This window comes from Rhinatrema bivittatum, chromosome 19 (genome assembly GCF_901001135.1).
Source record: "Rhinatrema bivittatum chromosome 19, aRhiBiv1.1, whole genome shotgun sequence".
In the NCBI taxonomy this organism is placed as follows: domain Eukaryota; kingdom Metazoa; phylum Chordata; class Amphibia; order Gymnophiona; family Rhinatrematidae; genus Rhinatrema; species Rhinatrema bivittatum.
This window is the reverse complement of record NC_042633.1, coordinates 43,470,724-43,493,336: the sequence shown is the minus strand read 5'-3', so window position 1 is coordinate 43,493,336 and position 22,613 is coordinate 43,470,724. Positions and strand designations below refer to the sequence as shown.

The window sequence follows — 22,613 nt, the reverse complement described above, 5'->3', positions numbered from 1 at the left end:
TAAAATCACATAAAACATCGGTTTCACAAAGCTGCAATCAACACTACAGTAGCCATGATCAGAGCCCCTTACCCATGATTAGTTAACGAAATCTCCAATAAATGCCCTTTCATACTGCTACCCGACTTCCAGTCGACATTTCAAGAGATCACTCTCAGCTCTCAGAAACTCTGGTAATTCTTTGCATAAACTTGGTTTATAAAATAAGTGGTTAAACGTTACAGGATAGGACTCGGAAGGGGTGCACTTAACGTCCCCTTTGCTCGTTTAGAAATGTTTCTCTGAGCAGGGGATGAATGCTTTTGAATTTGCACTTTCTATGCTGCAGGCAGTGAAGGTAAACTCTAAGGTGTCGGATTATATGGAACTCTTGTTTTTTCTCTGCCTACGATCCATTCGTTTCCCCAGTGTTTTCCTTCAGGTTGTTGTGGACCTGTAATGTTAATAATTTTTCTTCTAGGGTTGGTGTTCCCCTCCCTTGGTGCCTGGTAAATCTAAATATCTCATGGGGGGGGGGGGGGAGGGTTAACATTTGCATTCTGGGAAAAATGTTTGTGAGGTTGAATTCATTCTGTCTGCTTTGCTCTGAGAAGGTGTGAGAGCTGTTTCCTGGACAAGTAATCAGTAACAATATTTTAATGAAGGCGGAATATAAATTTTTGTAAATAAATAAATAACATTTGATTCCCACCCTCCCTAGTCACAGTTTTTTGTTGAATACTATAGACTGTTACCCCAATTAGGAGAAAACATTTTTCACAATAAGAGTCAATTAGGTAGATCCAAGGAGGCCACAGGCAGCTAGGATACTGCGATCCCGTTCCTGTGACATAATATAGTACCCGATTTTCTTTTTTTTTTTTTTTTAAGTGTGGTATGGAAAGGGAGGCTGGACATGGAGCTATTCTTGCAGCTCCGTCTGCTCCATCTCTTTTTGGATCCGTGGACGCTCCGTGTTCTTCGGAGCTCCCATGCCACCGATAGGAGAGCCATTGGGGAACCCTGGAGGGGAGAGTTTGCCTTCATCTCCCCTCAGGCCTGTTGGCGTCGCTCAGTCCGGCAGCTGGAACGCTCTTCCCCCCCCCCCCCCCGGATCCCGCAGCTGGCAGGACTTCCATTCCGCAACTTAGGAGAACTGCTTAATGATGTCAGGGCTGCAGCTCCTCGGAGAGCAGGGAGCAGTGGCCCCCACAGTGATCATCATGATGCAAACACTAGAAGTCTGAAAAATAAAACTGAAGAGTTGGCATGTGTGGCTCTTAATGAAGATGTAGGCATCTCGGAGGAAAACCAAGTGGAGCACTGCAATACCAGAGTACAAATGATATCGACATGAAAGGGCAGATTAAATTGGTGGAGGGGTGGTAAAGGATGGCGTGGATGGTGGTAAAGGATGCTCAAGCAGCATAAATGTTCGGGAGGAAGCAACCTGCACTCTGCAGTCTTTTTGGATAAAAGTTCCCTGTGTGACGAGGAAGAGTACAGTAGTAGGGGGACACTACCACTGACCTGGCCCGGATGAGGAAACAGATACTTAATTCTAACACAGATTAAACAGGCTAATAAAATTGGTAACACAATAATAAAGGGAGACTTCATTCGCCCCAATATGGATTCTCACAAGGAGCGGTGGTGGGGATCTGAACCCCCACTTCCCTGATTCTCACAGGGACCAGCAGTGGGGTTTTAACCCTGGTTCTCCGTCCGCTGCTCTAATCTTTAGACTCCTCCAGTCCAGCTTGGTTGTTGATTTTCATTTCTGCATTTTTCACTCATTAAGATCGGATTAATTAAAGCTCGTTTCTCTGTCTGAAGCTGAAATTCACACAAAGCCTGGCAAACTAACTCTGGGTATCTTAAGAGCTGAAAGGGATGCAGGATATTTGGCAGATTTCCACTTCCTCTCTCTCTCTCTCTCGCTCCTTCCCTTCCCTTGCTCCTGTGTCTCCCTCACATTCTCCTACCCATGTGTGACTTCAGTGTCTCACTCTCTCTGTATCTCACCTTTCCTTCCTTGATACCATGTCTCTCTCACACTCTCCTTCCCGTGTGTGACTTCAGTGTCTCTCTCTCTCTCTCTCTCTCTCTCTCCTTACCTTCCCTTGCTCCTGTGTCTCCTTCACATTCTCCTACCCATGTGTGACTTCAGTGTCTCACTCTCTCTGTATCTCACCTTTCCTTCCCCGATCCCATGTCTCTCTCACACTCTCCTTCCCGTGTGTGACTTCAGTGTCTCTCTCTGTATCTCTCCTTACCTTCCCCTGCTCCCGTGTCTCCCTCACACTCTCCTACTCATGTGTGACAGCAGTGTCTCTCTCTCTCATCTTTCCTCCCCTGCCCTCGTGTCTCTGTCTCACACACTCCTTCCTGTTTGTGACTGCAGTCTCTCTCTCTCTCTCATCTTTCCTTCCCCTGCACTCGTGTCTCTGTCTCACACACTCCTTCCTGTTTGTGACTGCAGTCTCTCTCTCTCTCATCTTTCCTTCCCCTTCCCTCGTGTCTCTGTCTTACACTCTCCTTCCTGTTTGTGACTGCAGTATGTCTCTCTGGCAGGAGAGACGCTGTCTGGTCTTTCTCTCCCCTCCTCTCGGTATGGGTTTCTCTAGGAAATTCAGAACTGATGGGTGGTATTGCTGCCTGCTTCCCCCTCACTTCTGCACTCATCTGTCTGCCACTCCTTGCTATGTGTGTGTACCCTATGCAGAGGAAGCTTCCCCATCTGTTTGTTTGTTTGTCTGTCTGTGCTTCTCAGCAAAGGTGACTTGTCTTTCCCTTCTGCCCCGTGTATCTGTCTGGGTCTCAGTAGAGGTGGATGGTGGTGTTGTGCCTCCCCGTGTGTCTGTCTGTCTGGGTCTCAGTAGAGGTGGATGGTGGTGTTGTGCCTCCCCGTGTGTCTGTCTGTCTGGGTCTCAGTAGAGGTGGATGGTGGTGTTGTGCCTCCCCGTGTGTCTGTCTGTCTGGGTCTCAGAAGAGGTGGATGGTGGTGTTGTGCTTCCCCATGTGTCTGTCTGTCTGGGTCTCAGTAGAGGTGGATGGCGGTGCTGCCTTTCTCCTGTGCCTCCCCATGTGTCTGTCTGTCTGGTCTCAGTAGAGGTGGATGGTGGTGTTGCCTTTCTCCCATGCTTCCCCGTGTGTCTGTCTGTCTGGGTCTCAGTAGAGGTGGATGGTGGTGTTGTGCCTCCCCGTGTGTCTGTCTGTCTGGGTCTCAGTAGAGGTGGATGGTGGTGTTGTGCCTCCCCGTGTGTCTGTCTGTCTGGGTCTCAGTAGAGGTGGATGGTGGTGTTGTGCCTCCCCGTGTGTCTGTCTGACTGGGTCTCAGTAGAGGTGGATGGTGGTGTTGTGCCTCCCCGTGTGTCTGTCTGTCTGGGTCTCAGTAGAGGTGGATGGTGGTGTTGTGCCTCCCCGTGTGTCTGTCTGTCTGGGTCTCAGTAGAGGTGGATGGTGGTGTTGTGCCTCCCCGTGTGTCTGTCTGTCTGGATCTCAGTAGAGGTGGATGGTGGTGTTGTGCCTCCCCGTGTGTCTGTCTGTCTGGGTCTCAGTAGAGGTGGATGGTGGTGTTGTGCCTCCCCGTGTGTCTGTCTGTCTGGATCTCAGTAGAGGTGGATGGTGGTGTTGTGCCTCCCCGTGTGTCTGTCTGTCTGGGTCTCAGTAGAGGTGGATGGTGGTGTTGTGCCTCCCCGTGTGTCTGTCTGGGTCTCAGTAGAGGTGGATGGCAGTGCTGCCTTTCTCCCGTGCCTCCCCGTGTGTCTGTCTGTCTGTCTGAGTCTCTTTGCAGAGCTGGATAGCATTGCTGCATGCCTCTTTCTTTGGATACAGGCTGGTTTCTAACCTTTCGGCAGACTGATATACCGCTGCACCCGCTCCTCCTGCCTGCATGCCTTACTGGAGTCAGAATGTAAATCCTCCGCCCGCTGACAGGACTGGCGGGCACTTCTGGAATACAGGACAGAGCAATGGGACCTTTATCTTTTAAAAATAGCCTTCTGCCACAGATTCAAATCCCGCGCCCTGCGCAGCTGCTGACCACCTTTCATCAGCCGCCCTGGGTCCGGCGTCCCGCATGCTGAGGTCGGGGGGGGGGGGGGCCGAAGTGACAGCTTTGCTGTGGGCTGCTTCTGTCTCACAGTATCCGCCTCAGCACCATCCCTTCTGTTTAACAGCTTGACCCAGCGGGACGTGGCCCCTCTCCTCCTCCTCCCCACCCCCCCCTCCCCCAGCCTCGCACTGCTCTTCCGGTCCCAGAAGCTGCCGCCGTCCCCTCAGAGAGCGCAGAAATGGGTCTCCGCGCGTGAACTCACCGGGAATCCTCCAGCCCGCCGGCAGAACCCGCCCCCTCCAGCTCCCGGACCTGGGAACCGGTGCTGGGCTGCAGTGGGCTCCCTCCCCCCCCGCCACGGACCCGGGCTGGCAGTGCCGTGGGGGGGGGGGGGTGGGGGTGGGGAGAAGGAAGGGGAAGAGGCCACGAGGCACCTGTTGAGTTCACGCCGCAGGCGCATTCCTGGGAGCCGCATCATATACCGCGTGCGCGCATGTAAGAGCCACGGGCCCCCGTCTTACATGCAGGGAGGGGCGCCCGCCTCTGGGTGCCGCTGCGCTGCTTCTCGTAGATCAGTGCATTTGATTGTGGGGGTAATCAAGACAACCAAGGGTTAATTCCTCTCCTGATTGGATGATGACTGTTTCTGGAATTTTATGTGGGGGCGGGGGGAAGCTTAAGACTTAATTTTGAAATTATTTTCGGATTTTTAATCTGTGATTTTGTATCTTTCTAGATAGATATAATTCGAGATCACTGTCTTGCTTTCTTTTTTCCCCTCATGCTGAGGAAACTGACGTTCTCTCCTCCGTTTCTGTAGAACAACTTCATCAACCTCAGTTTCCTGCGGCTGTTCCGCGCTGCACGCCTCATCAAGCTCCTACGACAAGGCTACACCATCCGCATCCTGCTCTGGACCTTCGTCCAGTCGTTCAAGGTAACTAAAAAAATCCCCTTCAGGAATGGCAGCACCATCCTTAGCACTGCCTCACAATGTGAGCACTGGAAGAAAGCCACCTCCAGAAGTGCATCTTCTCTCCTTCCACTGCCCCACAGTGTGAGCACTGGAAGAAAGCCACCTCCAGCAGTGCATCTTCTCTCCTTCCACTGCCCCACAGTATGAGCACTGGAAGAAAGCCACCTCCAGCAGTGCATCTTCTCTCCTTCCACTGCCCCACAGTGTGAGCACTGGAAGAAAGCCACCTCCAGCAGTGCATCTTCTCTCCTTCCACTGCCCCACAGTGTGAGCACTGGAAGAAAGCCACCTCCAGCAGTGCCTCTTCTCTCCTTCCACTGCCCCACAGTGTGAGCACTGGAAGAAAGCCACCTCCAGCAGTGCATCTTCTCTCCTTCCACTGCCCCACAGTGTGAGCACTGGAAGAAAGCCACCTCCAGCAGTGCATCTTCTCTCCTTCCACTGCCTCACAGTGTGAGCACTGGAAGAAAGCCACCTCCAGCAGTGCATCTTCTCTCCTTCCACTGCCCCACAGTGTGAGCACTGGAAGAAAGCCACCTCCAGCAGTGCAGCATCTCCCCTTCCAGTGCCCTACAGTGTGAGCACTGGAAGAAAGCCACCTCCAGCAGTGCATCTTCTCTCCTTCCACTGCCCCACAGTGTGAGCACTGGAAGAAAGCCACCTCCAGCAGTGCATCTTCTCTCCTTCCACTGCCCCACAGTGTGAGCACTGGAAGAAAGCCACCTCCAGCAGTGCAGCATCTCCCCTTCCAGTGCCCTACAGTGTGAGCACTGGAAGAAAGCCACCTCCAGCAGTGCATCTTCTCTCCTTCCACTGCCCCACAGTGTGAGCACTGGAAGAAAGCCACCTCCAGCAGTGCATCTTCTCTCCTTCCACTGCCCCACAGTGTGAGCACTGGAAGAAAGCCACCTCCAGCAGTGCAGCATCTCCCCTTCCAGTGCCCTACAGTGTGAGCACTGGAAGAAAGCCACCTCCAGCAGTGCATCTTCTCTCCTTCCACTGCCCCACAGTGTGAGCACTGGAAGAAAGCCACCTCCAGCAGTGCATCTTCTCTCCTTCCACTGCCCCACAGTGTGAGCACTGGAAGAAAGCCACCTCCAGGAGTGCATCTTCTCTCCTTCCACTGCCCCACAGTGTGAGCACTGGAAGAAAGCCACCTCCAGCAGTGCATCTTCTCTCCTTCCACTGCCCCACAGTGTGAGCACTGGAAGAAAGCCACCTCCAGCAGTGCAGCATCTCCCCTTCCAGTGCCCTACAGTGTGAGCACTGGAAGAAAGCCACCTCCAGCAGTGCAGCATCTCCCCTTCCAGTGCCCTATAGTGTGAGCACTGGAAGAAAGCCACCTCCAGCAGTGCAGCATCTCTCCTTCCAGTGCCCTATAGTGTGAGCACTGGAAGAAAGCCACCTCCAGGAGTATCAGCCCCCTCTGCTAACACTGCCCCACAGTCAGGCTGATGCAATACCATGCACTGGCCACAGCACATGGCTCAGCGCATGATTGGACCTGTGTTTTGGACGCATGTCAATAACACCCGATGCAAAACGGGGGTTAGCGTGTCCAATCAAGCACGCGGGTAATAGCTCTTATGACATGCAAATGCATGCTGATGTGGCTTTTATCTTTTATTCTCCCTGATGCCAAAAAAAATTGTGCATCTGATGCGTAAGCCCAAAAAGTCTACAGAAAAGCGATATTAAGTCAGAGGAACTAAAAAAATTAGAAATGTCCTACTCCCCCCCACAAAAACAATTGTACTGGCGGTCAGGTTAGGGGAAGGGGGTGCTCAATTAACCAGCGTCTGTTTTCCTAACCGGCTGACCGCCACTTCTTCCTGGGCACCCGCTGCCGAGGAGGCGCTAGGGCGCGCAGTGTCCCCTGGTGCCTCCCTTTTGCCGCGGTGGCTGATTTAAATTTTAAATGGGGTGGGCCCGGGGGAGGTGGACAGGCACGCATCAAAGGGGTGGGCTCCCCTTTCAACGCGCACTGATATTGCATTGGTCTGAGCGTGAGCACTGGAATAAAGTGACTTCCAGTAGTGTCAGGCCCCCTTTCCCTACACTCGCCTCACTGGGTGGACGGCTCCAGCACCGCAGACGTCTCCTCCGGTCCACCAGCGGCGAGGATAGGAAAAAAAGAAGCTTTCCTTCTTTGTTAAAAATCCCATCTGATGTGGGTGAGAGGAACTTAATGCTTCTCTGTGTCTTGTTTCCTTAGGCCCTACCTTATGTCTGCCTGCTGATTGCCATGCTCTTCTTTATCTACGCCATCATTGGAATGCAGGTGTGTACAGGGCGGGGGAGCAGCAGCTGTGCAGCTGCGTAGGTCTTGCCGCTGTTAACGTGAATCATGCGCAGTGGGACTAGACCTGGAATTCTTCTGCTTGTGTACCGGTGTGCACTTTCAGTCATGTGCACAGAACTGGGAACTTGAATTCTTGTGCTCATGCACGGATGTAACACTTCCTGTAGGAGCGGGAGTTCTTGCACTTGTGCATCGATCTTCGCCTTCCTACTTACACAGAGACTGGAAGGGTAAATCCTTGCACACACACGTGCTTTGACACATGCCTTTCCATTTAAATAATAGAACGGGAGTATAAATCATTGCACTCTTGCCTAATATTCACCTTCCCATTTACAGAGAATGGGAGAGTGAGTCCTTGCACTCGTGCACAGACACATGCCTTCCCATTTACACAGAGAATTAGAGAGTGAGTCCTTGCACCCGTGCACTGACACATGCCTTCCCATTTACACAGAGAACAGGAGAGTGAGTCCTTGCACCAGTGCACTGACACGTGCCTTCCCATTTACACAGAGAATGGGAGACTGAGTCCTTGCACTCGTGCACTGACACGTGCCTTCCCAGTTACACAGAGAATGGGAGAGTGAGTCCTTGTACTCGTGCACAGACACATGCCTTCCCATTTACACAGAGAATTAGACAGTGAGTCCTTGCATTCGTGCACTGACACATGCCTTCCCAGTTACACAGAGAATGGGAGAGTGAGTCCTTGTACTCGTGCACAGACACATGCCTTCCCATTTACACAGAGAACAGGAGAGTGAGTCCTTGCACCAGTGCACTGACACGTGCCTTCCCATTTACACAGAGAATGGGAGACTGAGTCCTTGCACTCGTGCACTGACAAGTGCCTTCCCATTTACACAGAGAATTAGAGAGTGAGTCCTTGCACTCGTGCACTGACACGTGCCTTCCCATTTACACAGAGAATTAGAGAGTGAGTCCTTGCACTCGTGTACTGACAAGTGCCTTCCCATTTACACAGAGAATTAGAGAGTGAGTCCTTGCACTCGTGCACTGACAAGTGCCTTCCCATTTACACAGAGAATTAGAGAGTGAGTCCTTGCACTCATGCACAGACACATGCCTTCCCATTTACACAGAGAATTGGAGAGTGAGTCCTTGCACTAGTGCACAGACACATGCCTTCCCATTTACACAGAGAATTATAGAGTGAGTCCTTGCACTCGTGCACTGACACGTGCCTTCCCATTTACACAGAGAACAGGAGAGTGAGTCCTTGCACTCGTGCACTGACACATGCCTTCCCATTTACACAGAGAATTAGAGAGTGAGTCCTTGCACTCGTGCACTGACACATGCCTTCCCATTTACACAGAGAACAGGAGAGTGAGTCCTTGCACCAGTGCACTGACACATGCCTTCCCTTTTATACAGAGAATGGGAGGGCGAGTCTTTGCACTCGTGCACTGACACATGCCTTCCCATTTACACAGAGAACAGGAGAGTGAGTCCTTGCACCAGTGCACTGACACATGCCTTCCCATTTACACAGAGAACAGGAAGTGAGTCCTTGCACTCGTGCACTGACACGTGCCTTCCCATTTACACAGAGAACAGGAGAGTGAGTCCTTGCACCAGTGCACTGACACGTGCCTTCCCATTTACACAGAGAACAGGAGAGTGAGTCCTTGCACCAGTGCACTGACACGTGCCTTCCCATTTACACAGAGAACGGGAGAGTGAGTTCTTGCACCAGTGCACTGACACATGCCTTCCCATTTACACAGAGAACAGGAAGTGAGTCCTTGCACTCGTGCACTGACACGTGCCTTCCCATTTACACAGAGAACAGGAGAGTGAGTCCTTGCACTCGTGCACTGACACGTGCCTTCCCATTTACACAGAGAACAGGAGAGTGAGTCCTTGCACCAGTGCACTGACACATGCCTTCCCATTTACACAGAGAATGGGAGGGCGAGTCCTTGCACTCGTGTACTGACACATGCCTTCCCATTTACACAGAGAACGGGAGAGTGAGTCTTTGCACTCGTGCACTGACACATGCCTTCCCATTTACACAGAGAACAGGAGAGTGAGTCCTTGCACCAGTGCACTGACACGTGCCTTCCCATTTACACAGAGAATGGGAGAGTGAGTCCTTGCACTCGTGCACAGACACGTGCCTTCCCATTTACACAGAGAATGGGAGAGTGAGTCCTTGCACTCGTGCACTGACACGTGCCTTCCCATTTACACAGAGAATGGGAGAGTGAGTCCTTGCACTCGTGCACTGACACATGCCTTCCCATTTACACAGAGAACGGGAGAGTGAGTCCTTGCACCAGTGCACTGACACATGCCTTCCCATTTACACAGAGAATAGGAAGTGAGTCCTTGCACCAGTGCACTGACACATGCCTTCCCATTTACACAGAGAACAGGAAGTGAGTCCTTGCACTCGTGCACAGACACATGCCTTCCCATTTACACAGAGAATGGGAGAGTGAGTCCTTGCACTCGTGCACTGACACGTGCCTTCCCATTTACACAGAGAATGGGAGAGTGAGTCCTTGCACTCGTGCACTGACACATGCCTTCCCATTTACACAGAGAACGGGAGAGTGAGTCCTTGCACCAGTGCACTGACACATGCCTTCCCATTTACACAGAGAACAGGAAGTGAGTCCTTGCACCAGTGCACTGACACATGCCTTCCCATTTACACAGAGAACAGGAGAGTGAGTCCTTGCACCAGTGCACTGACACGTGCCTTCCCTTTTACACAGAGAATTAGAGAGTGAGTCCTTGCACCAGTGCACTGACACGTGCCTTCCCATTTACACAGAGAATGGGAGAGTGAGTCCTTGCACTCGTGCACAGACACATGCCTTCCCATTCACACAGAGAATGGGAGAGTGAGTCCTTGCACTCGTGCACTGACACGTGCCTTCCCATTTACACAGAGAATGGGAGAGTGAGTCCTTGCACTCGTGCACTGACACATGCCTTCCCATTTACACAGAGAACGGGAGAGTGAGTCCTTGCACCAGTGCACTGACACATGCCTTCCCATTTACACAGAGAACAGGAAGTGAGTCCTTGCACCAGTGCACTGACACATGCCTTCCCATTTACACAGAGAACAGGAGAGTGAGTCCTTGCACCAGTGCACTGACACGTGCCTTCCCTTTTACACAGAGAATTAGAGAGTGAGTCCTTGCACCAGTGCACTGACACGTGCCTTCCCATTTACACAGAGAATGGGAGAGTGAGTCCTTGCACTCGTGCACAGACACATGCCTTCCCATTCACACAGAGAATGGGAGAGTGAGTCCTTGCACTCGTGCACTGACACGTGCCTTCCCATTTACACAGAGAATGGGAGAGTGAGTCCTTGCACTCGTGCACTGACACATGCCTTCCCATTTACACAGAGAACGGGAGAGTGAGTCCTTGCACCAGTGCACTGACACATGCCTTCCCATTTACACAGAGAACAGGAAGTGAGTCCTTGCACCAGTGCACTGTAGATCTTGCTGCAGTCCATTGACTGGAATGTGATTGGTGGTGTCATGGGCACTGCTCTGGCCTGGCATGCTTGTCTGACAATTTTCGTGTGCGCAGGTCTTCGGTAATATTGCCATCGATGATAAGGATGACGATGCAACAATCACCGAGCACAACAACTTCCAGACCTTCTTCCAGGCCCTGATGTTGCTTTTCAGGTGAGTGCCTTCTCCTCCCCACCTGTGACACCCAGTCAAGCCTTTCAAGTGATGAGTATTTAAATTGCTTTCTCAATTTTGGAGAATATGTCCATGATTTGTCCTCCTAGGAAAACCAGTGCTCCTGCAAAAAAAAAAGGCTTGCTGGACGCTGCAGTCATTTTTGGTGTCCAGATAAGTCCGTCTGACCCTGACTATGTGGGTTCTCCCTCCTGGTACGCACCTGCCCTTTGCTGCTGCTCTCCTACATGCCACACGTGTCCGCTTCCAACTTGTGGTCAGTGGTTTTTCTTCCATTGCAGAAGTGCCACTGGGGAGGCATGGCATAAGATCATGCTGGCGTGTCTTGGCGGGAAGCCTTGTGACCCTCGGTCGGGGATCAAAGAGCTGACGTGTGGAAATGAATTTGCATACTTTTACTTTGTGTCCTTCATCTTCCTCTGTTCCTTTCTGGTGAGTCCGCCTGTCTGTACTAATGTGAGTGAACCACTCGTCGCACGCACAGCCCCTCTCCCACGTGCAACCCGAGCTCTGAGATCCACAGAGTGCCTGAGCGCACGCACAGCTTAAATTTTACTCTGAGTCCCCTCTCCCACGTGCAACCCGAACTCTGAGATCCACAGAGTGCCTGAGCGCACGCACAGCTTAAATTTTACTCTGAGTCCCCTCTCCCACATGCAACCCGAACTCTGAGATCCACAGAGTGCCTGAGCGCACACAGAGCTTAAATTTTACTCTGAGTCCCCTCTCCCACATGCAACCCGAACTCTGAGATCCACAGAGTGCCTGAGCGCACGCACAGCTTAAATTTTACTCTGAGTCCCCTCTCCCACGTGCAACCCGAACTCTGAGATCCACAGAGTGCCTGAGCGCACGCACAGCTTAAATTTTACTCTGAGTCCCCTCTCCCACGTGCAACCCGAACTCTGAGATCCACAGAGTGCCTGAGCGCACGCACAGCTTAAATTTTACTCTGAGTCCCCTCTCTCACGTGCAACCCGAACTCTGAGATCCACAGAGTGCCTGAGCGCACGCACAGCTTAAATTTTACTCTGAGTCCCCTCTCTCACGTGCATCCTTAGCTTTCAGAACTTCTCTCACACGTACAGCGGGAGCTTGGAGCTTCTCCGAGATGATGCATTGTATGTCATTAAGCTGGGTTTTTTTCACGCGGCTCTTTGTTTCTCCCTTTCACCCCCAACCTTGACATCCTGGCGGTGTAGATGCTGAACCTTTTTGTGGCTGTCATCATGGACAATTTTGAGTACCTGACACGAGATTCCTCCATCCTAGGACCACACCACTTGGATGAGTACGTGCGTGTGTGGGCTGAGTATGACCCTGCTGCCTGGTAAGGAGCTCTTCCTCTTTGCATTTTGTTGTTGTTGGGTTTTTTTTTTTTACTGCGTTGTATTTCCTTGGCCTTAGTTTGCTCTAAAGATTGTGGGTGCCAGCGTCAGACGGCCCGCCTCTCGGCGAGGAGCGCGCACAACGCAGCACGGCCAAAGCTCTGAACTGTGCGGAGACGCTGCGGGGGGGGTGGGGGTGTCCATTGGAGCCGTCCAGGCAGAGCCCGCTGAGACCCTCCAATCCCCGCTCCAAGGGAGAGCGGGCGACGAGCTCCATCTGTAACATAGCAAGAAAGAGAAGGCGCTTGAGAGAATGGCGGTCACCCGTTTCTAATGCCGGGGCCCAGAGTCCGCGCTCCCTCCCCCCCTTCCCCCCCGTAGTGCTGGTTCGTGCCTCGCCATTCACTCTTTCTGGTCAGAGCTCGAGTGAATAATAGCAACCAGGCGGTGAGTTTGCTTCTTCCTCAGCCTTCCCGTCTGGAAAAGGAGCTTCTAGGTGGGTTCTGTGCGTGCGCCTTGTGCGGGGAGCGGGGGCTGAAACGCGGGGAAAGGGGATGGCGAGGAGACGTCGCGTGACGCTTTTATTTTATTTTTTTTCTCTCTCCCCCTATTATGTCAGAGCAAAGAAGTGAAGGCGACGCGGTGCACGAGCTGAGCAGCAGGGGAGAAGCAGTGAGGGCAGGAGGGAGGAATGAGGAGGGGAGCAGGAAAGGAGAGATAAGAGCCAGGGGAGAGTGCAGAGCCAGAGAGGAGAGGAGGAGGAGGAGGAGGAAGGGTGGGGGGAAAGCGACATAGCTGGAAAGGATGAAGGATGGCCATTTGCACCCGGTGGAGGGAGGGGTCGGCTGGCATCATCCCCCTCCTGGACTCCAGAGGCACAGATTTGCAGAGCAGACCCAGCCCCGTGGCGCTGCGAGTACCCCCCCCCCCCCCCCCCGGGTTATCTTGTGCACGGGCTGGCAGGCTCGGCGGTCCCTGCCGGGGGAGGGGGGGTGGTGGGCACGTGTGCTTTGCTCTGGGGGAGGGGGGAAGGGAAGGGTGACTGCTCTCTCCCTTAGGGGCCAGGGCTGAAAGTTTGTCTCTTGTGCCTGTGCACTAACTGCTTATGTATTCCTTCTTGCAGCGGGCGCATTCATTATAAGGATATGTACAGTTTATTGCGAGTTATCTCTCCCCCACTGGGATTAGGGAAGAAATGTCCTCATAGGGTTGCTTGCAAGGTTTGACTTCCACTAAAACCTAAAAACCTGCTAGCATCAACGGAATGAATGTTGCTTTTGGTTTTTATTTTTATTTTTTATTTAATATATATATTTCAGAGATTATATATATATATATGTAATATATATATATACATAGAGGTGTATATATTCCTACCTTGCATTGTTACTCTGAGCACTTTCTTTATGACGGACAAGAATGCATCAGAATTACTCGGGCACCGGGGACTAACGCATGGGAGTGTGTCTTGGTCCTCCTCTGCTTGCTCTCTTAGCTGGAAGGCATCGTGGGGGGGGCACCGAGGGAGGGAGGGAGGGAGGTCGTGAATCGTTTTCCTGCGGGGAGGAAGGGGAAACTGCATTGACGCCTCAACCATTGTACCCTCCCCCTCCCTAACCCCCCCTGCCCCCCCCCCAGCGCTGGCCGAGGAAGCCCCCCCTCTCTCTCTGCCAGACTGTTGTAGAGAAATCAGGAGCAGACAACCAATTTCTGACCATGTTTATCTCTCTCTCTCTCTCTCTCCCTCTCCCTCTCTCTCTCTCTCTCGTTCTGCTTTCGAGCACTGAAGTAATTGGTTTTTTTTTTCTTTCCCTTTTATTATTCTTATTCCTTTTGTTCTTGCATCTCTCTCTCTCTCTCTCTCTCTATATATATATTTTTTTTTTTATTTATTTTTTCCCGGGCCTTTTTTTTGGCTCATGTGCTTTCTTTTCCCACTGCTCCCAGGGGCCGAATGAAATACACAGATATGTATGAGATGTTAAGACACATGTCTCCACCTCTGGGTTTGGGAAAGAATTGCCCACCACGAGTTGCCTATAAGGTAGAATAAAAAAAATAAAAAAAAAGCCGGGAACTAGAAGTTGAATTAATTGAAAGTCCAGCAAACGTCTCCTTCTCTTTCGGTTTATTCCTGCCCCCTGATCAGTGCAGTGTGTTGTACAGTCTGTTAGTGTTTCGTTGTGTCAGAGACTCCATTATGGCCAGTAGATGCTGGGGGGGGGGGGGGTGTGGATTGGGGAGCCTGGATCCTGCCGCACCTCTCACCTGCTCTGCTGCAGGTACGGGGGAGGGGGCTGCAGGTTGAGAGTTGCAGTTAGGACACACAGAGAGATTTTTATTTTTAATTTTTTGAGGTGGGGGAGAGGGGCTGATGGTCAGAGCTCATCTAGTCCACAGGGAGTGGGGAGATTAGCGTGAGGAGGCGCTTAGGATAGTGAATATTATGTCCTTGATTTATCGGTACGGGACTATGGTAAGTATGAGGCAGCTGTGTCAGGCCTGTGAAGACGTGATCTCTGCTGCTCTTAGACGGGACAGACAGACAAAATGCATCCTTCACAGAGAGCAAAGGCTGGGGTTCACCAGATGCAGGATGAGAGGCTTCTGGGTTTTGCTTCACTACATCTCTGGGATTCGTAGCTCCCGCAACTGCCCACAAGGGAGGAAAACCAGAGCTGGATTGATGTCCCCCCACCGATGACCCTAACAGAGAACTGAAAAAGAAAGTGGGGAGGTCGAGTACAATAGAATAGAAGTAGATTGAGTGCATTGTGGGAAGTAGTGTTGCAGGTGGTAAAGTGCACTGTAGGAGGTAGTGCTGCAGGTGGTACAGTGCACTGTAGGAGGTAGTGATGCTGGTGGTACAGTGCATTGTGGGAGACAGTGCTGTTGGTGGTACACTGCATTGTGGGAGGTAGTGCTGCTGGTGGTACAGTGCTGTTGGTGGTACAGTGCATTGTGGGAGGTAGTGCTGCTGGTGGTACAGTGCTGCTGGTGGTACAGTGCATTGTGAGAGACAGTGCTGTTGGTGGTACAGTGCATTGAGGGAGACAGTGCTGCTGGTGGTACAGTGCACTGCGGGAAGTAGTGCTGCTGGTGATACAGTGCATTGTGAGAGACAGTGCTGTTGGTGGTACAGTGCATTGTGGGAGACAGTGCTGCTGATGGTACAGTGCACTGCGGGAAGTAGTGCTGCTGGTGATACAGTGCATTGTGGGAGACAGTGCTGCTGGTGGTACAGTGCACTGTAGGAGGTAGTGCTGCTGGTGGTACAGTGCATTGTGGGAGACAGTACTGTTGGTGGTACAGTGCATTGTGGGAGATAGTGCTGCTGGTCGTACCGTGCATTGTGGGAGACAGTGCTGCTGGTGGTACAGTGCATTGTGGGAGAAAGTGCTGCAGGTGGTACAGTGCATTGTGTGAGGTAGTGCTGCTGGTGGTACAGTGCATTGTGAGAGACAGTGCTGCTGGTGGTACAGTGTTGCTGGTGGTACAGTGCATTGTGAGAGACAGTGCTGCTGGTGGTACAGTGCATTGTGGGAGGTAGTGCTGCTGGTGGTACAGTGCATTGTGAGAGATAGTGCTGTTACAGTTCATTGTGAGAGACAGTGCTGCTGGTGGTACAGTGCACTGCGGGAAGTAGTGCTGCTGGTGATACAGTGCATTGTGAGAGACAGTGCTGCTGGTGGTACAGTGCTTTGTGGGAGGTAGTGCTGCTGGTGGTACAGTGTATTGTGGGAGAAAGTGCTGCAGGTGGTACAGTGCATTGTGGGAGACAGTACTGTTGGTGGTACAGTGCATTGTGGGAAACAGTGCTGCTAGTGGTACAGTGCATTGTGGGAGACAGTGCTGCTGGTGGTACAGTGCATTGTGTGAGGTAGTGCTGCTGGTGGTACAGTGTTGCTGGTGGTACAGTGCATTGTGGGAGACAGTGCTGCTGGTGGTACAGTGCATTGTGGGAGACAGTGCTGCTGGTGGTACAGTGCTGCTGGTGGTACAGTACATTGTGAGAGACAGTGCTGCTGGTGGTACAGTGTTGCTGGTGGTACAGTACATTGTGAGAGACAGTGCTACTGGTGGTACAGTGCATTGTGAGAGACAGTGCTGCTGGTGGTACAGTGCATTGTGGGAGGTAGTGCTGCTGGTGGTACAGTGCATTGTGAGAGATAGTGCTGTTACAGTTCATTGTGGGAGACAGTGCTGCTGGTGGTACAGTGTTGCTGGTGGTACAGTACATTGTGAGAGACAGTGCTGCTGGTGGTACAGTGTTGCTGGTGGTACAGTACATTGTGAGAGACAGTGCTACTGGTGGTACAGTGCATTGTGAGAGACAGTGCTGCTGGTGGTACAGTGTATTGTGGGAGACAGTGCTGCTGGTGGTACAGTGCTTTGTGGGAGGTAGTGCTGCTGGTGGTACAGTGTATTGTGGGAGACAGTGGTGCTGGTGGTACAGTGCTTTGTGAGAGACAGTGCTGCTGGTGGTAGGGTGCATTGTGGGAGGTAGTGCTGCTGGTGGTACCGTGCATTGTGAGAGACAGTACTATTGGTGGTACAGTGCTTTGTGAGAGACAGTGTTGTTGGTAGAACAGTGCATTGTGGGAGACAGTGCTGCTGGTGGTACAGTGTATTGTGGGAGGTAGTGCTGTTGGTGGTACAGTGTATTGTGGGAGGTAGTGCTGTTGGTGGTACAGTGTATTGTGAGAGATAGTGCTGTTGTTACAGTTCATTGTGGGAGACAGTGCTGTTGATGGTACAGTGCATTGTGAGAAGGGGCGCAGGGCATTGGTTGGTGGTACAGTGCATTGTAAGAGATAGTGGTGCATTGTTGGAGATAGTGCTGCTGGTGGTACAGTGCATTGTGGGAGACAGTGCTGCTGGTGGTACAGTGCATTATGGGAGATAGTGCTGCTGGTGGTACAGTGCATTGTGAGAGAGAGTACTACTGACAGTGCAGTGCATTGTTGAAGACAGTGCTATTAGCAGCACAATACATTGTGGGAGACAGTGCTGCTGGCAGTTCAGTGCATTGTGGGAGGTAGTGCTATTGGCAATGCCGTGCATTGTGAGGTAGTGCTCCTGGCAATGCAATGCATTTTGGGAGATAGTGCTATTTGTGGTGCAGTGCATTAAGGGAGACAGTACTGTTGGCAGTGCAGTGCACTGTGGGAAGTAGCTCTGGCAGTGCAGTTTAGTAGGAGACAGTGCTGTTGGTAGTGCAGTGCATTGTAGGACATTGCTGTTGGTAGTGTAGTGCATTGTGGGAGGTAGTGCTGCTGGTAGTGCAGTGTGAGAGACTGTGCTGTTGGCAGTGCAGAGCATTGTGGGAGACAGTGCTGCTGCTGACCATGCAGTGCTGTGGGCTTCATTTTGATACCGGGCTTTACCATAGACAGAAAGTGGTTGGAAGCCCTGTATTTAGTTAGGTCAGTGCTATTCATTTCAGCCCTCGAGGGCCACGGACAGGGCAGGTTTTCAGAATATCCATATTGAATATGCACGAGACGGAACTGCATATAGCGGAGGCAGGTGCATGCAGATCTACCTCATACGTGTTGCTTAGGGATATCCTGAGCTTTCCTGTGGCTCTGGAGGGCTGGGGGTGAATAGCACTGAGTCAGAGGTTGAGCTTCAGATGGGCGCAGGGCACCTGAGATAACTGGCGAAGGCTCACTCCTGGCCCCAGCCCGGCCCGGCTCACTGGTGAGGCAGGGGAAGGATGGCAGGAACTGGTGAAGCCCCTCTCTCTGTGGACTGCATGACAGGACGCTCCCCGCCCTGAGAAACCAACGTGGTTAACCAACCCAAGGTGAAGGAAGAAAGCAGGAGGAACGTCTACTACACACTTATTCTCAATTTACAAAAAAAAAACAATCAAAGCTTAAAGCTGCTACTAACCTTTGTATCCTTCTCTCTGTCCTCTCCCCCTGTCAATGCAGTTCTAACCTGTCTCCCAGCTCGTCCACTGTGGTCACCTCACTCACATCCTGCCCCCCAGCCCTCCCTGCCTGTCACCTACAGGAAAGCAGCACCCCCTCCATCTCACCTCTCCATGCCAGTCAGGCCCTCCCCCCCTCACCTGGCACTGCCCTCCCTGCGAACCCCGGGGAGCAGGACTGGAGCCAGCTGAAGCCGTAGCCCCCCCCCCCCCCTCCCCCCGAGCTACAGTGATCGGGCTTTCCCGATACCCTTCCCTCTCCCGCCCAGCACCGTGGTCGCAGGAGGAGGCAATGTCGGGCAGTGCCTGCAGGGATCACATCACTTCTCCCTCCATTCGCTTCTCCCCTTTCTCTCTCTGTCTGTCTCCCCCCCCCCCCCCCCCCCCACTCCTGCCACGCCACCCCCTTTTCATCTACCCTGCCGCATCTCTGCACACCACCTGCTGCCCAGGAAAGGGACCCCCCGAGGAGCTGGCTGCCCTTCTGTGGCCCTTCTGGAGCCGTGCGGGTTCTCCCAGGCCGGCTCGGACCCCCCTGAGCGAGAACCGAATTCAGGTCCCGCGTCCCTGGAGAGCAGGTGGTGCCCTGAGTATCCAGGCACAGGTTCCTCCCCCCTCCACCTCTCTCTCTCCCCCCCCCCCCCCCCCCCCACTCCCTTACTGTTCTCGCTTCCCCTTCCTGAAAGCTTCTGCTGCTAACAGCGGGTGCAGTAGGTTGTAACCATGACCATTGTCAGGATCACTTAAGCCTTTGAGCTCCTCGGGGGCGGGGACGCCCCCGTTGCACTGAGGACAGGAAAGCCGATATCACTTTACTAGAGTCTACACGAGAGCTATGAATGAGTCTCGAGCTGTTTCTCTGTGAATGCTTTGCCTCTCCGTACGCCTGGCTCGTCCTGTGCAGGCTCTGCATGCTGCATGGCCCCCCCCTCCCCCCGTGCATGGCCCGGCGGGGATGGGAGGGGGGTGGGAGGTTGGCTTGGGGGCACCAGGCACGTGTGCTGTGTCCGTCTGCTGTGCAAACGTGATGGAGATCGATGCATTGTGCGGCGTCTGCCTTCCCTGCCTTGGACTAGTCCTTGCGTTGGGTTCTTGGCCCCTCCCCCCCCCCCCTCGTTGGGGTTTTGAACCCTTTTTATACGTATTTTTTTTTCACCAAATGAGTCCCTTGGAGAAGAACTCTGGGGCCAGTGTGGAGGGGGGGGGGGGGGTTTGCAGGGGGCCTGGAGAGAGAGGGATTGCAGGCTGGGACTTGGGGGTGGTCATGAGGCCTGCAGGCTTCAGGTGGGGGCAGATGCCTGCAGGCCTGGGGCAGTCGTGCCTGGCAGGGGCAGCTCACCCGGGGGCTTCGGCTTCCCCTGCCCCTCCCTGGCTCAGTCTCGGGTGGAGGAGGGGGGGGGTGGCGCAGGCTTGCGGCCGCTCCAGGGCCTCAGAGTTCTCCGCAGGAGGGGCTTCATTTGTCGCAGGGGCCGCGCCCCGGGAGGGGAGAGTTAACCCCCTTTTCTGATTGCCTCCCCCCCCCCCCCCGCAGAGGCTCCTGCGCATGGACCTGCCGGTCGCCGATGACAACACCGTACACTTTAACTCTACCCTCATGGCTCTGATCAGGACCGCCCTGGACATTAAAATCGCCAAAGGTAAGTGCCGGGAGAGCCTGCCCTCCCCCTCCCCGCCCCCCCCCCCCCCGAGGAGGTGCCGCGCCCCGCCCGGAGCCGCCAGCACTCAGACCTTCTCTCGTTTCTGCTTCCCCCCCCCCCCCCGCTCCCTCCCTTTCTAGGCGGGGCGGATAAACAGCAGATGGACACCGAGTTGAGGAAGGAGATGATGGCCATTTGGCCCCACCTGTCCCAGAAGACGCTGGACCTCCTGGTCACGCCGCACAAGTGTAAGTGCCCGGATTGGGCCCCCCCCCCCCCCCCGCCGCCAGTCTCTCGCTGAACGGGTGTCCGTCCGTGTCCCGGGGAAGCCGGAGGCCATGCCCACCGCCCGGAGTGGCCCACCCCCAGTCGCGTATCATGTGCCCATCAGGGCAGAGGGGGGCCTAAGCGCCAGGAGGCAGGCACGAAGAGGCCGCCCTCCCCCCCCCCCCCCCCTCCAGCCTGGCTCCGGCCCAGCCGCGCGGTCACAGAAACCTGCCTGAGGTCCGCCGGCCCCCCTCGGTGCAGGGGTTCATTCAGCCGACGACAGGCTGGACCGACGTAAGGGCTCGCGGGCTGATGTCGGCCAGCGGAGCGGTGCCCACGTGCTGAGCGCAACCCGTAATGTGCCCGCCGACCGCCCAGAGAAAGAGAGAGAGAGGCTCCCGCAGACCCCGCACCCCCCTCCCTCATCACAAATTCTCTCTCTCCGTCTCCTGCAGCCACGGACCTGACGGTGGGGAAGATCTACGCAGCCATGATGATCATGGAGTACTATCGCCAAAGCAAAGCCAAGCGACTGCAGGCCCTCCGGGAGGAGCAGGTACGGCACCCCGCAGCTGCCGCCGGTCACTCTCTGCGGGTGGTAGGGGGCCTGGGTGGGGGGGGGGGGGGAGGGCCTGCGCACCCTCTCCCTGTCATCCTGAGGTGCAGTGAGGCTTCCCGCGTTTTACAGTGGCGAAAGCTGCTTTGGTTTCCTTTTGCTGGATCTCGTTGGCCGCCGTTGCCGCGCGAGGCGCAGGAGAGAGCGGCGAGCCCTCGAGGACCCGGTCCCTCTTTCCTTCTCGGCCTCGGCGTTATCCCCGCGCAGCCGCCCCGAGGAAGGCCCTTGGTGCATCGGGAGGCGGTGGCGGGGGCGGTGGTGGTGTCTGATGCCAGCTCCTGGCTGTGTTGGTTCCTCTTGCAGAATCGGACGCCGCTCATGTTTCAGCGCATGGAGCCGCCGTCGCCTACGCAGGAGGGAGGCCCTGGACCGAGCTCCCTTCCCTCGTCCCACCTGGAGCCGGGAGGTGGCCTGTAAGTCAGCCAGCACGCCCCCCTCCTCCCTCTCCCCCCTCCCTCCATCATTACACCGCCCGTGACGCCGTTCTGCGCGCCATCCTGCCAGAAGCGAATTTTTTCCAGTGCAATTAGACGGGGTGGGGGGGAATAAAACGTGATGGGGGTGTCACGGTTTTTGCGGCTCGATGGGGTTTCCCACTTGCACCAAACAGAGCCGCGCGCTCCGGTCAGCTGCGCCCGCATGCTTGGGATCCTCGGCAGCAGAAAGGTCATTCACACGTGCGGGAAAGGGGGCAGCTCAGGACGTGCTTTATGAGCAAGTTAAGGACTTGCGCCCCCCCCCCCCCCCCCGTGTTGCTTGCATCTCAGAATCGTGCTGGTTTTGTGCGCGCGCGTGCGTTAACACTTGGAGTTAGGGGAGGCCGGCGCTCCCGCACCATTCCCTGCAGCGCCTCCCGCTGGGGGAGAGGCTGTGCCAGCACTGATTGGGGGCCGTTGGTGGCCGCCCCTGGCACGGCGCGGTCCCTGCCTGCCCACTGATCGCAGCCTTCTCTCCTCGCTCACCAGAGGCGCGCTGGAAGGGGGTATGAAGGAGAGTCAGTCGTGGGTGACCCAGCGAGCCCAGGAGATGTTCCAGAAAACAGGAACGTGGAGTCCGGAGAGAGGTCGTCCGCAAGACCTTCCCAGCCGGCGGCCAAATTCTCAGGTGCCTGCCCTCGCTTTCCTTCCCTACCGATCTCCCCCGTCCTTTCTGGTGGTGCAGGAGGGTGGCGGCGAGTGCCCCGCTCTGTGACTCTCACGTGGGGGGGTGGGGGGGGGGAGGGGAGAGCCTGGTTCTCAGTCGGCAGTAGGGGTGGCACGGGGGTGGGGGGTGGTGTTGACCTTTCTATGCGTTTACCTCTCTCGCCTCTGGTTTGCAGTCAGTGGAGATGAGAGAGATGGGGAAGGAAGGGTACTCGGACAGTGACCACTACCTCCCAATGGAAGGTCACGGCCGGGCAGCGTCCATGCCGCGCCTCCCTGCTGAGAACCAGGTAAGACTCTTCTGGGCCTCGTGCTGGCAGGGGATGGAGGAGGCGATAGGTTTGCAGGGGTCAGACCTTAAAGGTGAACTTTGCTGCTCTCAGCACCGCCAGCCCTTTTCATTCGAATGTGAGTGTCCCAGAGTCTCAGACGGGAAGGGGAGAGGGTTACTTACATTATTAAGCGACATGACAGCAGAAAAAGAGCGAACGGCCCTTCCACATCTTCTGTCCAGCTTCACGGTCCCTTCCTCTCCCTCAGGGATCTTCTCAGATCCTGTCCTGGTCTCCACCACCTCCATGGGGGAGGCCGTTCCAGGCATCCACCTCCCTCTCTGTAAAGAAATATTTCCCAAGATTACTCCTGAGTCTACCCCCTG

General features: G+C 54.3%; 1 protein-coding gene across 3 annotated transcripts in view; it reads left to right on the top strand.

Moving 5' to 3' along the window:
• CACNA1A (calcium voltage-gated channel subunit alpha1 A) overlaps positions 1-22,613 on the top strand; it is a 164,692-nt gene that overhangs the window by 120,651 nt on the left and 21,428 nt on the right. For 2 of the 3 annotated variants that reach the window (XM_029585399.1, XM_029585401.1), the window contains 12 exons: positions 4,857-4,973; positions 7,228-7,293; positions 10,906-11,006; positions 11,309-11,459; positions 12,230-12,357; positions 14,303-14,399; positions 19,825-19,930; positions 20,071-20,178; positions 20,653-20,753; positions 21,117-21,226; positions 21,779-21,917; positions 22,132-22,245. In XM_029585399.1, coding sequence (XP_029441259.1) covers positions 4,857-4,973; positions 7,228-7,293; positions 10,906-11,006; positions 11,309-11,459; positions 12,230-12,357; positions 14,303-14,399; positions 19,825-19,930; positions 20,071-20,178; positions 20,653-20,753; positions 21,117-21,226; positions 21,779-21,917; positions 22,132-22,245 — 1,338 coding nt within the window. Of the gene's footprint in view, positions 1-4,856; positions 4,974-7,227; positions 7,294-10,905; positions 11,007-11,308; positions 11,460-12,229; positions 12,358-13,478; positions 13,576-14,302; positions 14,400-19,824; positions 19,931-20,070; positions 20,179-20,652; positions 20,754-21,116; positions 21,227-21,778; positions 21,918-22,131; positions 22,246-22,613 lie in introns of all 3 variants that reach the window. The other variant, XM_029585398.1, reaches the window with a different exon arrangement.